Source organism: Tenebrio molitor, chromosome 3, assembly GCF_963966145.1.
Source record: "Tenebrio molitor chromosome 3, icTenMoli1.1, whole genome shotgun sequence".
Lineage (NCBI taxonomy): Eukaryota > Metazoa > Arthropoda > Insecta > Coleoptera > Tenebrionidae > Tenebrio > Tenebrio molitor.
The window spans coordinates 23,996,403-24,014,834 of NC_091048.1; the positions used below are offsets into that span (position 1 = coordinate 23,996,403).

General features: G+C 35.5%; 1 protein-coding gene across 3 annotated transcripts; it reads right to left on the reverse strand.

Annotated features, from left to right (window-relative positions):
- Positions 1 to 1,300: 1,300 nt before the first annotated feature.
- On the reverse strand, positions 1,301 to 18,358 carry Mtr4 (exosome RNA helicase Mtr4). Of its 3 annotated transcripts, none has more exons than XM_069042320.1 (14): positions 17,984 to 18,358; positions 17,806 to 17,919; positions 17,511 to 17,753; positions 13,631 to 13,805; positions 13,264 to 13,578; positions 12,961 to 13,207; positions 12,218 to 12,510; positions 11,888 to 12,164; positions 11,659 to 11,831; positions 7,197 to 7,400; positions 6,784 to 7,028; positions 6,478 to 6,714; positions 6,255 to 6,417; positions 1,301 to 2,073 (listed from the first exon to the last, which is right to left on the reverse strand). In XM_069042320.1, exons 1-14 carry the CDS (start codon positions 18,088 to 18,090, stop codon positions 1,753 to 1,755), a joined length of 3,114 nt encoding a protein of 1,037 aa, XP_068898421.1. In that variant the 5' UTR covers positions 18,091 to 18,358; the 3' UTR covers positions 1,301 to 1,752. The 3 variants fall into 3 exon arrangements, with proteins under 3 accessions (XP_068898421.1, XP_068898420.1, XP_068898419.1); XM_069042319.1 differs by having other exon boundaries at positions 6,784 to 7,025; positions 17,806 to 17,925; XM_069042318.1 differs by having other exon boundaries at positions 17,806 to 17,925; positions 17,984 to 18,357.
- Between the last annotated feature and the right edge of the window lie 74 nt (positions 18,359 to 18,432).

Below are 18,432 nucleotides of genomic sequence, written 5' to 3' on the forward strand. Positions count from 1 at the left end.
ATTTTGGCACTGTAATTATGTTTTGTAAATAGTGACATGCATATAACCAACATAATGTGATTTAGCAAAGCTCGATTCAACGTTTACGGTGTTTACCTGCATGTCACTATTTACAAAACATAATTACAAAGCCAAAAAATAAAATTATTTGACCTTGAAAAGTTCAATACAAAATGAATGGACTTTAATAACGGCAATACTACAGTGACAATTTAATGAAACCAAAATCCTAATAATTGGTCCGAATGACAATTGTCTTGTTGTTTGTAAATTCTATTTGTCAATTGTAGATTTATGAAACGAAACTTTTGACAAATCCAACAAATTTTTATGAAACGGGCCCCTGCTCGTATAAAAATAACACAATGAATTTACTGGCAATGAAAAATCATGTGAAGATGTTTGAAAAGACTTTATCCAAACTGTTTTTGTTATAAAATTCGTACCTAATTGCAGAACGTAGTGATATGAAAATTAAAAAAAAAAAGATGTAAAAAGACAAGACTTTTATTTACAATACTGTTTTATACAATACTGATTTATGAAGAACTTGAAAATAATTTGTAACTGCTGTCTTCCAGGCTTCCACCACGTATCCATGTCCTTGAAATCTGCAACTGTCCAGAAAAATTTGCAATCACAACCGCTGATAGGCCGACAGTTTTTTAATTGCTAAGATAGCTTTAATTGGCCCCAAATTCCAACAAAAGCCACGTCAGCAATCAAAAACTAGCCAGTAACGTAGGCCCGTTGAGGTTTTCCATACTTCGAGCGAATGTTCGATCTAGTCACAAACCAAAACCATGTGACTCGACCCGAACACCCGAAAAAAATATGAACTGTTGGCGTCCTCGACGTCGGCAGCGATCCTCGTGGGCAACGCGACCGCCACCGTGAAGTAACTAATGGCTGTGATATGATGGAAACAAACAAATCACGCCAGTAGTTCCCCCAGGGTAAGGGTCCGGCGCGTGGTGGCGCTGGTACGACATCGCCAAGTCTTGGAAATCCAGACGTGTGGTTCGAACGAATTGTCACACGGCTAGATCACCAAAGAAATGACGACATGTGCAACTGTCGGCGAGGTGAAGAGCGGACGGCGAAAAGCGATGCAAAGTTCATAGTGAGTACCGTTCGTACTACGTTGGAAAACGACCGTATCTACAAACGGAACTCCCTACAAATCGGTCACCGATTATCTGCGGAGAGAGTTCTTAACACCTGTCGTGAGCTGCTTCCGTACTACTGTTGAGAAAACGTAGCCGGAAGTACCACACTAGAGATATTAAGACATGGCGGACGAGTTTAAAAAAATTTACTCACCAAAAAATACAACAAATAAAAAACACTAAACTCAAATGGTGCGAACTGGAACTAATTCGGAACCAAGTTCGATGAGAGACTCGCAAAATGTGAGTTTATTACAAACGACAAGTACATAAAGCAACTAGAGAAGATGTTTTCAAGACCATCACTAAGCGAAGACTGCGATAAACTGACACCTGAAAACACCCCCTGTCCATGTTAACATCCTAATTGAGGTAGTGGTGGAATGGGGGTGGGTCAGTACAAGATTGGGGGACAATGAAGGAATGGGGATGAGCCAAGTAGTGGTGGGGCAACAATAGATAAGATTCGGGGGTAAATTTCAAAATCTTCGACAAAAAAAATAAACAAGTCATAGAAAATACATGTTCGAACGCTAAATACAAAACAGCATGAATAACAAAAGAAAAAAGAAAAAAATCGTGATTACAGATAGAGACTGGATGAAAAAACGATGTCCCTCTTTATCAGTTTAATTGCGGTATTGAACTTGTCTTCTAAATCGGTATTTCCTATAGTTTTCGACGCTTGGACCATCTGCCTCAGCAACTCTTCTAATCTACGCATACATCTAACGATCGATCCCTCGAAAATGTCAGTCATTTTGCACAAATCACTAAAGGACGAATTGTTGCACCAGGAAAATACCACGTCCATTAAAAACGGTTTGAATCTTTCCACGTACGTGTCCTCCTCCAGGGGCAGGCGAGCTTCAGTACTTACTTTTGCTATTCTTCTAGCAAGGTCCTGCGAAAATGTTGGCACTCGTCACAAATGCTTTGTAAAACTGGTCGACGCGATGGGACAGTATCGAATATCAAAGTTTTTTACATTGGCGATAGTAAGACGGCAACTTTTTCGCGTGCGGTGAAAACAAAAAGGTCAAGATACCGTCCGCGCGGTTTTGAGCGATTTTTAAAAATGTTTCGTGCAGGTCTAGAGGGAGTTAAAGATGCCGAAAAAATAGCAAAAATATTTATTTATTGCTCCACCGGTCAAAAACGAGAATACATGTGATGGTAAAATTATTTGTTTGTTGTTTCAATTTGTAAAATGAATAATTCCACGTGTAAGAACTGAAAACTAGACAGAGAATTTCGTTTGATAAGGATAACAATACCGAGCGGTGACCGTCAAAATAAGAAATTTTTCCAACGAGAACGAGAGGATTTCTCTTCCAACCGTTACTGTAAATTGTACCTGAAGCATATTTCGTTCCTAGAAAGGACGAAACATGTTGCTGACAGATTTACAAGCATCTTAAAATTCATCTTTGGCAAATTTGACCGGTCCGACCGCTTAACGTCTTGCTTAAAATCCACCAATAAAACAGAATTGTCGGTGTGGTAAAAAGGAACAGTTTTCGAAACATGCCACCCGAGTAAACAAGTTGTAAAACCCGAATGTCTAAACAATAATTCTGCACAGCTTTAATTCCTGAAAATTGAGTATTTTACCGCTAACCAAAAACTCTAGGCTAGACAAAACTTTGCTATGAAGTTAATTTCATTTTATTAAACAAAGTAAGAATGTCTCGCAATCACAATTAAATTTTTCCAGACTTTACGCTGTTATTTATCAAATAAAGCCACACTTGGTGGTATTTATCGCGCGTTCAAATGAAATCCTGGGCTGGGAAGGCGTTGGAATTGTTGTGCTTTTTTAAAGCGTAGATTAATTGGAGCATGTTGACAACTAACCTAAAATTTAGAGCCAAAAAAATCTTTCTTTTTTTCTTTCTTTGTAATGTTTTACATTAAAATAGTTATTTAATAAACTAGTTTGTTAATGAAGACGATTAATAATCGAAACTGTTTAAAGTACGAACGAGTGTAGCGAGTGAGTGCCTTTAATAGTTGAGATTATTAATCGCCCATTACCAAACGAGTTGATTACAAAAATTTTTCATTGACCGAAAACTTTTTTTTTGTGACAAAATTTCAAATTAAAGCCAAAATCAAAACCAATTTCATCTTTTTCGATAAAGATGAGACCTTATAAAATACCTTCATCATTTTTTTTGTCCTCAGGATAGGCCATTTTTAAATTTTTCAACACTTTCTATTCACTTTTCCACAAAGAGTGTCAGAAGACGTCAACTCCATTCACATTCAATTTCACGTAAAAATCACGGTTGCTAAGAAAACCTACATAGTTACCTTTGAAAAATATGACATGCGAATTATAACCAAAAAAGTCGGCTTTTGAAAAAGTGAATTCGTAATTGTGGAGTTATGGACCTATAAAATATAGAAAACCCTGCTGCACTACCTGCTACAACGTTGGTAAGTGCAAACAATGCATGTTCGAGATTGTTTATACATCAAAATATCATCAAAACGTCAGAATCGCAAAAATCGTTGATTAATGAAAAATAGTGTATTAATGAGGTCCATTAATACACTATATTTTAGACAAAATAACTCATTAATATTGAAATTAACAAGCGGTCAACGAAAAATAGAATAACTTAACGATTCCTATTCTCGAAGCAAATATTTAAAGGTACCCTGTGCTGAAAACAAACATGTTCATTTATGTCCCGATTAAAGATAAACAAAATGTCATTCGTGTCAAACGGCGCGAAATTCAAACTTGACACTGTTCTAAACGGTTTAATTTTTCCAACGCTTACTCAGCCCAGGATTTCATTTGAACGCGCACGGGCCTTCAAATAAATTTATATTTAGAGCAACCTATGGAAATTCAATTGTTGGCAATATTTTTCCAGCGTAGAAAATGACACAAGAAACGAAATAAAATTAGGTTAGAAAACATTTTTAATTTTTGTAGTGCATTCTCCCTATTCCGCCTCCACGGAATATGACAATATGAAATTGGGAAAAAGCTTACTATGAAACCTGGGGAACTCCGAAGAATAATTGGTTACCTACAAAAATTATCTTTACACTGTTAACAGAATTATGCTTGTTTTACACGATCAAAGAAATTAATGAATTTTTTGACCTTGAATTTATTGTTGCGTCTAATACACAAAATTGTTGTGAATAAATTGTCAAAATAGAACCAGCTCTAATTTTTCGTGAATTTTTTGGAGAATTCTAGTTACATTGCGGCTTATAAATTAGTACCAACTTTAGTGTGAAGACTGTGAAGTCACATGTGAGGGTATCGTTTCGGGAACCGGCGTATTATTGTCATCGTTTATATTATAGTGTTTATTTGTTTTGATATTGAAAGGTGAGGTAATGTAAGTAATAATATAACATAGTCATAACATTGTCACCCCGACAAGTTTAGTGGATAAAGTTGGCAACACATTGGCGGTGCAGAAGTCCCTAGTTTATCGTGCGCAAAACTTTGACCGTGTAAAACACTATCACATTTCCAAATTATTCATGAATTGATTTATGAATTTATTCGTCAATTTCTTTGACCGTGTAAAACAAGCACTAGAATGTCGCCTACTCTAAATACATGTATATTTATTTGAAGGCCCGATATAACACAACTTATTGTATTCTCTTATTGTAAGAAATGAGTATGTATTTAAAAAATGACAGAATTATTTGTTTCTTGTCGTGTAGGATTGGATGCAAGACATATAACTTTGCCAAAAAAAATTCAAAAAATTAATTCGCTTTCTGTTTTACTGTTTTCTCCGAGATTTCTAGACGATAATACCACAATATTACAAAACAAATAAAAAATGCAAGTGTATTAAGTGTCCGAGAAATGATGCAAGTTTTTAAAGAGTTTGAAAAACTTTTAATATTTTATACTGCTTGAAAAAAAATGTTCTTGTTGTGACGGGTCTTCTTGTTTTACTTTATTTGGTTTATTACTAATTATTTTAAACAATTTTTAATTACTTCAAATTCAGTTGAAACCAATGAACAAGAATGAATGAAGAAAAATCTTTGCTAATTAGTTATCACAGATGAACGTGAACTATAATTTTCTCCAAAATTATAAAACCACCAACACCGCAATTTACCTGGCAGATACAATTGGAAACGTATAAGTACATTTGACGTTTGACATGAGAAAAATAAATGTTAGATTAGGCCTCGTGTTTTTCTTTGCAATTGTGCGATTGAAAGCTAAACGAGTTGTACGAACATTTATACTAAATTAGTTTATAATATAACCAGAAACAACTAAGAACGTTAAAATAACCATTGGGTTTTTTTTTTAATTGCTAACTTCATTCAACAGGTGGTGGTTTTGTATTTTTGGTGAAGATTATAAACACCGTTCATGTTGTTTTGGCATAATGGGAGACCATGATTTATTTTTTTTAACGTTGGACACACTGTTTGATTTCCGTCACTATCACTAAAGTGCTTGACATGGGGACCCATCAAAACAACGTGAATGTTGTTTAAAAACTAATTGATGCTAATATTGTCTGATCAAGAAAATTTGTAACCGAGTCAGCGAGGGATAAAATCAAATGTCTTCTCCGATTGGAACGCTTAACGGTGGCATCTAAAGTTACGTCATTTGAACTTTTGAAGATTTAATTTGAGAGCCCGATTGAGCAACAAAAGTTGAATTTGTGAAAAGTGAGTGAGTGAAGTCACAATAAGGCCACATTTTAACCACTCATAAAAAATCGAAATTTCTTAAAAGAGTTGACGTGGATTATTAAGGTTGTTTAATTGTTGTTGGTTTGTTTGTTAAAAATTGAACAAACCGATTAACACGATCTACTTTTGTTTTGACAATCTACGAATCGTCTTTCGTTTTTTAGAGCCAACTGCAATTTGAATTACAATCTCCAATGTAGCTAAAGATTCAACCGTCAATAATCTCTTTTTCTCAAAAGTGCACATTTTAATCTCAAATTTACAACGGCGCAGAAGATAAGTGAAAATCAGCTTGTGAACTTTTCATGCACGTTAAATTCGTTTACCCCCTCCGTGCGGCTTAACTTAATGACTCGGACAATTCTCGAAACTTACCTGCATCTGTCTGAGGGGTCCCGACAACGCCTCCGACAATTTCGGCATTTCGTTACTCCTTTCGTCACAAACGAACGTACTCAAAAGCGAACACGCCTGAGCTGGTGTCAAATTACCGAAGACACCGTTGAAGATCATCTCGGTAATGAGAAGCTCGTCGGCGCTGCACCAATTAACAACACATAAAAATTCAGCTCTTGGACAAAAATGGAAAAAAAATTACCTGCTCAGCTCGCAGGCCACCCTGCCCTTCAATTGTATTACATCCGTGTTGGTGCAATAACCGAGTCTCCTCAGGACCCTTTTACGACACTTCAATTCGTCCAATTGTAAAACGGACTTGGCCTCGAGCAGTTTTTGGCGGGCCACGGCCAGTTCTTCTTTACATTTCACTTTTTCTTCGTATTTTTGATACTCGGTGTTCAAAATGGAGTGTCTGTGCAAGGGATGCTCGTACATTCTACGAGAAGAAAAAAAAAACAAACACGATTTGTTTTAATTTGAATCGATCAGTCTGCGCGTGTATTACTTTTTTTCGAGCTGTTCGATTTTCTTCACGATGTCGACAAAATCCGAATCGGTTATTTTCATATCAGTGACGGGATTCAACAACGGAGGACCGTCGGGAAAGCGCTTTTTCACTTCTTTGATCGACTTGTACACCCCTCGTCTGCTGTCCTTTTGTCTGAGATCGTTGGGACAATACAGACGGACCGATGATACGTGAGTAATCACCGTCGAGTCCACGCTAACGATCTCAACTTCTCCTTTCTGCTAATTGACGAAAAAAAAATCTGTCGTTATCACCAAGCAAGTCGAAAGCGAGCAAAGCTTAAAGCAATAAAATGTGCAGCACTTTGAAAACCATAAATCTCAAACAAAGGTATGCAAATCCGGTTTGCAGCCGAGGGTAAGTATTGTTGAAAGCACTGTTGAAATTACCTGGCCGTCCAGACACGGTTTTGGGATTATTTCCTTGTCACCGGAGGCGTCTTCAGATATGACGTGCAGCAACAAATCCACCTGCACTTTCGTGGAAGTCGTGGCGGGATTTGCTCTGGCACCCTTTCTGCCAGGTATGTTCTCGCTAACTTTCTTGAAGTTAACAACGGCTCCCCAATCGTACTCTGTCTCGTCAATTTTTATCTAAAATTAAACAAAATCAACCCGCTCCAAATATTGAACAAAATTAATAAACCGGCTTGAGTAAAGAAAAGTTCTCCTGCTTGGGACACATAGTCTTTTTGATAAGGTGCTAATTATACAATTACATATTAAAAAAAAATATTGCGAGCGCTTTACATTTTCAGTTAATAGCAAATTCTCTTGAAAATATGTATTTTGTTCCGAATAAAGTGTTTTTTTTTTACTTATATACATAATTACTTGAAAAACAACGTTATTTCATAGCCTTGCCATGTACATTTAATATTCGTAACTTGAACTCATAATGTCTTTGAGATTATAATAGTATATTATATTACAAGTTTATAAGGAAGCCTTTAAAGCACGCGCGACGAGTTTAACGTCGCAAGTGCGCTTTAAAGGCCCTTATAAACATGTAGCATACGCTATTTTTTATTATACCTGCACTACAATCTGAAAATTATAACAAAAAAAGTAAATTGAAATACCTTTTCCGAAGTAATCTGTGTCATTAATCGTTGATATAGAAATGATCAATTGTTGTTTTGTTTCTATCATAAATTGTGTATAAATGTCTATTTATCATTGTTCAAAATGTAGGTGAATTTGTTGTTACCTAAGCAACCCTTAAAGCTTTAGGGCCAGTTTATACCGGGTGATCAAGAAGGACTGTTTAAGTTGGCAATACAATTAAGAAAATTTTTATTTATAACACTGTAACTGGATATGTTTTGTTGGTTTATTTGACAAATATCTGATATAGGTATAGCATTAACAACGACAAGCCACCAACAACCGGAAGTTACTTCTGTTATACGATTTAAAATTCGATTCAGTGTTACCAACTTAAACAGTCCTTATTGATCACCCCGTAGAAAGAGAATTAAATATTTAATTCGAATTAATGCGTGATTAACCTATGAATCCGAAACTTCGATTGGTTGAATCTGATCACGTGTTCAGTTAATCTCGCATTTGATTACGATTAATTTAATTTCGCTTCTGTAAACTGGCCCTTAGTGTTTTAAAGGCTCTTTTTTGTTCAACACTGTCATAATTTGAGAATTTTCTCCTGTGTGAACGGATTTTGATAAATTTGACAACTTGTCAAAACGAAACGTCAAGCTAATTTTAAAGATTTTCAGCGATTTGGAGCCTTTGGGAGGCTCGTCGACCAAAAAAACGTTGTATTCAACTCGTTCTTGTGTAATTTGGGCTTTTTTTGGCACTCGTGGACCTTTAAAACTATCGTTTTATTCGAGTTTTAAACTGGCCCTCATGCCAAAAAAAGCTCAAATTACACACGAACTCGTTAAATAAACTACTATTTTCGCACGCATTTTAGTGTCAAAAACAGGGATTATGATTCAGGTATAATAAAAACATTATTTTATATGAAAAAAAGGTAAATGTCTACCTACTTTAAATATCGTCGGCGAACACAAGAAAACCTCGTAATTCCCGTACCTACGCTAATTATTAAACTTGTTTATTTTATAAAAAATAACGTAAGTAATTGTTAATAAATAAACTTTTTAAGGTTTTGTCTAATAGAGAAAAAAGAGCAAAAGTGTAAAGGTGTCATGTTTGGATTTTTTGGAAGTTACGGGGTTTTCTTGTGTCGCCGACGATATACAGATCTAAAGTAAATTGGTATTTTAATAGAGTTTTCACTGATAGAAAGAGTATTTCTTTAGCTTTAGTTTTAGTAAAAAGTATTGAAGTGCGGTGTCATCAAGAAGGACTGAACATTTTCTTTTATTCGGCTATATCCAACACTGCAACCTGATATGTTTTGTTGGTTTATTTGGCAGATATCTGACGTTTAATAGTGACAAAATGGTTACGAGAGTAAAAATTAACGGTAAAAATAAATTAAACGTGCAACACAGAACAAGTATCTAAAAATTAACTAAAGGAAATGTTCAAAGCGTCCCCACACACACAGTTGCCACATACATTTTCGTACATCGTTGCCATACTTATCCACAATCATTTTGAATCACCCAATATAATTGAAATTTTTTAATAAACAATTGTGAAAACGTTGTCATGTTGGTATGAGGCAAACAGTGATTTTTATGATACATAAACATAATATGATTAGTCACATTGAGTGTCAACATTTTTTTAATGTAACTGAGCCTGTGCGCCCTGACAAGCTAGAGTTTATTTCAAATTTGAAAAAGATTTCTCCTGATTTCTCATTAAATTTCTTTTGAAAATGAATTCACGGAAGTGAAGTGAACATAACCTCAACTATGATTTGGTGTAAAATTGTTATACAGCGGGTCCATATGCGTACCTTTTTGGGGTGGTACAGTATGGATTTTTATATAATTTTGACATTGACAATTGTTTATTAAAAAAAATTCACTGTATCTCTCTAAAGAAGTTTTCACACTATGACAAAGTTGTAAAAATGTGTGAATTTATTCCAACAGTTTCCGTTTTTTTTGCAAGCAACTGTACAAATACGGTGGGATCAACAATTACTTAGATAAGGGGCAGCTATGACTTTGACAGTGTCAGATTTTTTATTTTTCGTACAATCGTGTCAAAAATAAATTACTCCCTAGGATTTAAGATATTCGTTACTAGGTCGCCATAAATTTGGTTATGTTGGAGGCTTTGTAGTTTCTGGTGACAAACAAAAGATATCTCAAAAATGTTAGGCAGCAAATTCCTTGTAACAGTTGCAAGTGATAAGACGATTTTTCGTTTCTGGTGGCATATTTAATTGGACTGAATCTCTCAATTCATAGTAACCAACCTTAAGCATTCAAAATTACTTTTGAAAATTTTAGTTACACACAACATGAAAAACGTTATTTCCCTAAAAGTTCGAAATATAGGGAGTAATTTTGACACGATAGTACCGAGTGACTATAAGTAAATGATAGAAAATTATTTTGTTATGTTGGTAACACATTTGAAATCTTTAGTTGGCAACATCGTTGGCATGACACACGTATTTTTAAAATTGAAATAAACGTCAAAAAAATCTAAATCGACAATGTATAGTAGGAACGTTATAGATGTGGATTGGGGACTTGTCGTTAAGTTGGCACTTCCAGCAAAAGTAACTAAACGCACCAATAAGGTTATTGGAATTTATGACAGATCTCACTAATGTACAGTTCAATCATAAATTTTAAGCGACCTTGAGTTTAACAATCCACATCCAAAACATTTCGAGTATACATATGAGTATACTTCGTGACTTAACCTAACTTAAATAGAAATGATTGACAGATGATGCACGAGAAGACTTGCACTACCAACTGCATCAGTGTTGCCAATCCACTATTTTCCTTCAATCATTTATAGTCACTCGGTATATATGCTAAGACAGCTAATAAACGTCAAACGACTGTCACTATGAATCAAATTTTAACTTTAGAACATAAAAGATTCATCATTGAATCGTAATGGTGTTTTCAATAACGGAGAATGGACATAGAGCGCTGTTGCCTGTTTGACCGATTTTCGGCAAAATTTTCCAAATTTAAATTGAAACAGGTATAGGCAACCAACAACATTTTCATGAACTCCAGACATCTGTCGACCTACGGCCTTCTTCGGTCTAAATAATTGTTGATCGCACGGTTGTTATTAGCTTGCATAAGATTTCAATGAAGCCAACATTTTGTAAGTGAGCCCTAACGCGCTTACATGCACATTAATGTAAATTAATGAATGTGCGATAAATACGTACATATTTTTCTTCTTACAATCTACTGCGAGGTGTTCTGTTAACACTAGTCACAAATTATTAACTAAATAAATTGTTCAATGAAATAAAGAATTTGAATGATTGTTCTTAAGGGCATTGCAACATCAACGATGGGAAAAAGTTTGCTTTTTTCTTGGAAACAAGAACAACAAGTACATACTTGTTTCCACAACTTTATGAGCATTTAATTAAAAAAAACTGTAGAACCGGTGGACCGAAAACATTAATATTTTTTGGATGATATTTCAACATAAATCTGTGCCGAATAAATTACGTAAGTTCAAGAAAGCATTTTACGTGATTTAAATAAAAACATCCAGTGCAAAAAGTAATCGTTTTTAACGCGGTTATTTAAATCCGTTAACCGTTTACTGAAAACAAAACTGAAAAAACTTGTAAAGTAAATGAATGAAAGACTATTGTTTGTTTCATAATTTAAACAAAAGCAATGGCCATTCTCCAAAGAATTAATTAGATCACTTTACTTTACTTTCTATGGTCCTGCAAAAATTGGGGACTTACCTTTACTAAACGTCCGGGCTGCAGAAAAGGTATCAAATAATTCGGTTTAGTTATATAATTCCTAAACTGAACCCCTAACTTATCCAACTGTTGCCTTATATTATAGTACGACGCTATCTGACCCTCGCAATCGATCTGAATGTTCTGAAGTTCCTCCAGTTTCTCCTTGTATTCTAAAAAACACCAAACATCACTTGTCACTCCCAAACGAAAAAATTAAAAACCTTACTGTCATATAACCCGGGTATGGCTGTCTGATTCTGGAATTGATAGAACGACCTCTCCAACATGTATTCCGGATTGATTTCTTCGACTCTCAGCAAATTCAACACCATGTTGTAGGTCAAATGAAAAGCTGAATTTATCGGATCTGGTAGACCTTTGATGATGTTTCTTCCGGCAGCTGGCGGTACTTTCTCATCAACCATTAAAATAACTATACCTTTATCGTCGAGACCTCTTCGTCCGGCACGTCCGGACATCTGGATGTACTCCCCGGAAGTGATCTAAACCCCTCAGATTAAAACCACAAAATCCATCACCCGTCATCAAAACCCACCCATCGGTACTCTCGTCCGTCATACTTTCTCATTCCAGTGAAGAGAACAGTTCTGGCGGGCATGTTCAGACCCATCGCGAATGTTTCTGTGGCGAAGAGGGCCTTGATGAGACCCTCGCCGAATAAAATTTCGATTGTTTCTTTCAGGATTGGTAAGAGGCCACCGTGATGGATGCCTATGCCTCTGCGCAATAGCGGCAGCAAATTCTCCACCTGGGGAAGGTTTCTGTCGTCGTCACTTAAAACGTCCATCGCGTTGTTGAATACTTCGTCTACTAACTGCTTCTCGGCAGCTGAAAAAATCAAATCCAGTCAAATATACGAAAAGCAATTCCCAAATTTGCTTTCTTTGCGCTTTCCAATGAAGAAAGCACGAAGTAATTGTGCTAATTCTATTATCCAAAAAGGAATTTGAATTATAAATAAACTAGGCAAAAATGAATAGGGAATTCCACAATTTTTCTTGAAAAGCAAAATAATTACCCCAATCCTCTCACGTAATCTTAAACTCTAAATAAATTTAAAACGTTACAAGTACTTGAAACGTTACTTTTAATGTGTATAGATACATATTTTTAACATATTTCATTACAAATTTTAACCTGTATTTATAAAAAATTCCAAAATGGAAAAATTCCCTATTCATTTTTGGCTAGTTTATATTAAAGTGTGCCAGAAAGAATTTTTTAAAATTTGTTCTTCTAAGTCGAAGACAATTAAGCCTCTTTCACCCCTTCCCTTACTTGTATTAAAGTCGAGCTTCGTCATTTGCATGGCGTACACCTCGCAATCCTTCTTGCTGAAACTGAACACGATAACCGGCGCGAAATTCCGCTCCATTATCATCTTGACAACTTTGAAGATCTCCGTCTGGCTGGCGTCCTTGTTCTTGAACCCTCCTCTCCTCCCCTTTTCGTCGCCTTTGGCGGCGTCGCCGGTGCTCTGGAGCACCGCCATCGCCGCGTTAAAACTGTCATCCTTGAAAGTGCCCTGAAACCGCTCCGTTTTATTAACGAGCCTCGTCGGAAGCCCTCGAGAAACCTAACCGTTTCGTCGACGACCATGTGTATGCCGCTCCCGCCCGCAGGATAGATGAAGTGCTGCAAAGGTGTGGGTCTGAAGTCCGTATAGACGACGTGACAGGGCTGGTGGTGCAAGTGAGCGACCCATTCAGCGAACTGTCGCGCGTTCGGGATCGTCGCCGACAGAAAAACGAAGTGGACGTTGTGGGGCAGCAATATCAGGGTCTCCTCCCAGACCACTCCGCGTTCCTTGTCTCGCATGTAGTGGATCTCGTCGAAGATGACCCAGCCGACTTCTCGCATCACTTCCGACCCTCTGTACAACATGTTACGCAAGATCTGCAAAAATTCCGGTGACAACCCGGACTGAAACATGACCCGTACGGCTCACCTCTGTCGTCATGATCAAACACGACGCGCTCGGATTGATCGTGACGTCTCCGGTGACCAGTCCCACATCCTTGAATTCGTCTAGGAATTCTCTGTATTTCTGATTAGACAAGGCTTTAATCGGAGTGGTGTAGATGACGCGTTGCTTGTTCTTCAATGACAGCGCTACTGCATATCTGAAATAGATACGATATTTTATAATCAATTTTAAAACAAAATTAGTCACCGTCACAAGAAAACAAGTGGTAAATGTTGATAAATCACATGAATTGCGATACTGTGGCGTTTTCAAAATACTAAATTTAGTCACCAGTTGAATGGGTGAATAAATATGAACTTACGTTTATTTTTTTTAACACACACTTTCTACCGAATCGGGGGGAATGAAATATGAAAATTACCAACACAAAAGGAGCCGATAACGCAACGAAAACAACACAAACTTGACGATACCGGTGTGTGGAAAACTGCAATTCATGATAATTTTAACAGACTCGTGAACACATTAATTCTCACATATCTGCAGCAATTTGTAAATGCATGTGTATTCGTGGAATAGACATTTTAAAATTCAATGTGGTGAGAATAGTTATGAATAAAAGAAAAAAGGTATAACGTCTTTGGAATGTATACCCTATAAAAAAGACGAAACAACTGCAACGTATAATGAACCACAGACGTGAGAATCCCACAAAAAACATTATTATAGCATTCATTAAAAAAAGGAACAATTTGAATGTGTTCAAATAGATCTGTACTTTTATTTTTGCAGTCGATTTACGGTGTTCACGCCCGAAGCATCCAGTACCTCAATCTATGGAAATCAATTAATTTACTGTAAAACTTCGATTTAACGGTCCCGTTTATAACGATTTCCCCGGTATAAAGCTCTTCCCCACTTACATAGGTATAACGCTCCGATGGAAGGTGTAAAATTACGTAAATTAAAACCAGGAAAGAAACAAACGTACCATGATCTAATGGATTCTGCGAAAATAAATGTCTTAAGAATTTTCTCTCTTCCCTACAAAATGTTTTCACGAATTCCACTTGTGCGCAGTACTTTTTCTTCCTCGGTCCTGTTAACATCGCATAAAATGTCGTGAAAATCATTTTCAATAAAAAAAAAATGGAGTAATAAAAGAGTATGATCGATCTACATTGAATAAAAATGTTTTGCTGCATCCAAAAACATAAGTGCGTCAACTTTACCTACGATATTAAAAAAAAATTGTTCCGGCCCATAAAGGAACCAGCCGTAAAAAATACGATCCGCGAAATAGCTGGAAACTAAACAATTGGTTCATCCAGGCCAGGAGCTCTAAACATCCTGATAAGTGGTCCGATTTTGCAAGAAAGGCCTCGGCAAGTTTTTCTCGGTAATAGAACTTTCCCAGCTATAGCGCTCTTTTTCTTCGGTCCCTAGAAGGGCGTTATAACGAAGTTTTACTGTATGTATTGATTAAAAAAGTATCAGGTTTAACAATGAATTGCCTGAACGTCATTTACTCGTAAATTAAAACAAAATCTTTTGTGGCAAACAACTTCCGTAGATAGAGTTCAAAAATGCAGTTACTGATTGTTTTGAAGCTCTTGAAAAATCAGAGGGACAAAAGCACTGGGACATCGCTATAGCTGCAGTTGGGTTTTTGCGGTCACTCTAATTCTCTTACTGTGAATATCGTGCTGAATGTGTATTCAGAAAATAAAATGAGTGTTCCAGAAACCATACTTTACAGCAATTAGCACAACATTGTTGAAAATATTTTTTAAGTGTAAAAGGTGATAATGACGCTTTTCATCACGACTCGCTAAAATTCAATGGCATAAAATATGAACTTACAGGTATATTTTAATTAAATAAGGTTTTCATAATATACATAAATTAGCAGTTACAATATAGTTTTGAATCACCAATAATTTTTCAAGTTTCCGGCAACTATTCGTTTTCCCAACATATTCCGTTTTTTTTTCTTCAAAAATCCATCATTGTTTAAAAAAATCAACAAGCCGTTAAGAACCTTAGATTTCTCCATTCTTGATGTCTAAAAAATTGCTTTTCTCTTAATTACCTAATAAATGTTCACCTCACTATTTCAATTTCGCCTTTGGTCCTTTTGGCTTCCATTATATTATTAAATCTGAATTTAACGCCTTTCTTTTTTATTCTTGACGCTATTCTATTTCTTACATCCTGATGTGCAAAAGAACTCATAAAAACATAAAATTTTCATTTTTCCTCAAATCGTTTGTTCATTATTCACTTTTTTATTCGGTCTTTTTTTTTGCTTCGGGTTCTACATGTAATTTTTCACTTTATAAAGAACCCAGCATTTTCATTTTCTTTATTTCATTTCATTTCTTTTTTGTAGTGGACATAATTTTCGTTGTCAATTTTTGAACAATTAACAAAACTTTCCGTCACTTTCATTTTCAGACTAAAATTGAATAGTTATGTATGTTATATTTTAAATGTTGGTTCTGGAAAATACGTTTCCATTGCGGTTAAAATCGAGGTTTTTTTTCATTCTTCCTCCGGTATCTGTCATCATCAAGTATTATTCAACATCTTACCGTTTTCTACGATTTTTTATTAATTCCAATGACATTTTAATATTTAAATTTAAAATGTTTTGCTTACGCTTGATCTTGCCCAGCCCCACTGAATTATTTAGCCAATTTAGCTCAATAAAACTCATGTTGCAGATTTTTATACTTTCATTACCAATTCTCTGAAGTTTTACTATTATCTTTATTACTTTCTTTAACTAATAAATAGTATATCTTTTTTATTACCGTCCTATTCTCTGGTTTCTACGCTCGTTACATATCATTCTTACTATTCTTTTTATTTTCTCTTCTCGCTGACAGGTATGGCAAGACATTTTCTTATTTAAATACTCTTTTCATATTTAACAGTCTCATCATCTATTAAATCAATAACCAATTTTATAAAAAAAGAAGTTCTTGAATTGTCCGCATTATAAAATACATAATCACTCTCTCATTCTTTTTTCTATTTATTCTATTTTTTGAGTGTATAATGTATAATTACATCAACTTAAGTACATAACATTTTTGGTTTACAATACAAAAATTTCCGATTATAATGCGGAATCTGGAAAAGTGCCCCGAATGCTTGCAGCGTTTCCACGTTGATTAGCAAGGGAAATCCTCTCGAAAAGGAATTTCTTTGATTTTGAATCGCCTGATTCCGCAATAAGTCGGTTTCCGTTGACATTAATGAAATCGATGGCTTCTTTGCACCAAGGGCCTAAGGTTTCAAAGGCTAAACCTTTAAATATGTAATTTGACGAAATAATTGAACTATATTTATTCTATTATATTCTATTCTATAGAATTAAATTTTCCCGAAAATGATCCCAAACTTTAATATACAAATGCAACATCTAGGAGTATATTTACAGGAATTTGATAACACATCATATTTTTCAAACATCGCAAATACATATTCCAAGCTTACTTTCGTTTTATGGTATTCAATACTATTCATTTTTTAGCATTTGCTCCTTCTTCTTTATTCTGTTACATTTCCCCTTAAGTTTTTTTTCCTAAATTTTTCTACGAAAATTAATTTTTATTTCAACAAATTATCTAAAGGGTGATGTCAATATGGACTTCAGTTTAATGGAAAACAAATGGAAAATACATTTATAAACATGTAATATAATAACTATGATAAAAAATGCATCATGATTTAGTATTAAATTTCAAAGAGTCAAGATATGTACAGTAACTTAAGAAACATATTAAACAGTACAAATTATGCAATATGACTGTTTAATTAATGGTGATTACTAGTGATTACAAAGAAAAAACACCTTTATAAAATCAAAGATGAAAAAAAAAATTATACTCACTCTGCAATAACAGTTTTCCCAGCAGACGTGTGAGCTGAAACCAGGACAGACTGATTATTATCAACACAAAGAATTGACTCCTTCTGAAACGAATCCAATGCAAATGGATAAGTCTTAGCTGGTTCTCGCTGTTGTGTCTGCAACGGGATGTACTCTTGACCTGGTGGGCATGCAACTTCATGCGTGCACGCTTCCATTGATTCAATAACGTGTACCACTATACGATTTTTCAACTCCTCCAGACTACAATAAAACCGGCGTAAGGTCATCAAATACGAAAATGTCATAAACTCACTTTATGTCTTGGAGGTCGACCACCTCTTCTTCGGTCTTCGGCTTCTTCGTAACCGCCTCTGCAGCTTCATCTTCATGTTCACGTTTGTTCGATATGTTCCCAACAGCTGGATCGCTGAAACTTGGGAAGAGATCGAGATTTGGCGTGTATTTTTGAGGTTATGGTGAACCGATTTTACCTGTTGGATGACGGTTGAATATCTTCAGATTCCTCCTGTTTGAGGGAGTTTGCTGATTGGGGAGCTTCTTCGAAACACTCAAACAAATCGTCGATAGAGTCTGCCATCGCTCTTTTACTATTTAACACAGATATTTTCTTATTTTTCACATAACAATGCACGCGCCAACGAACGCTTGTTTTTCAGAACCGGGTGACGGATGACGGGCAAGACGTAACGCTGCAACTTGCGCACCAAATTCAAACCAACAAAAATGTTTCTTTTTGAAAAAATTCGAATAAAAGACTTTCAGTTGCAATAAGTGAAAGATAAAATCAAAAGAAATAAAAAGAAAACGGGGTTTTCACAACTTATCCGTTTGGATTCTTATCTAATTGTTGCTAACGCCAAAGTTGACGGACAGTTGCAGAAACATTCAAGTTCAGAAATTTCTGATACAGAAGTACAGA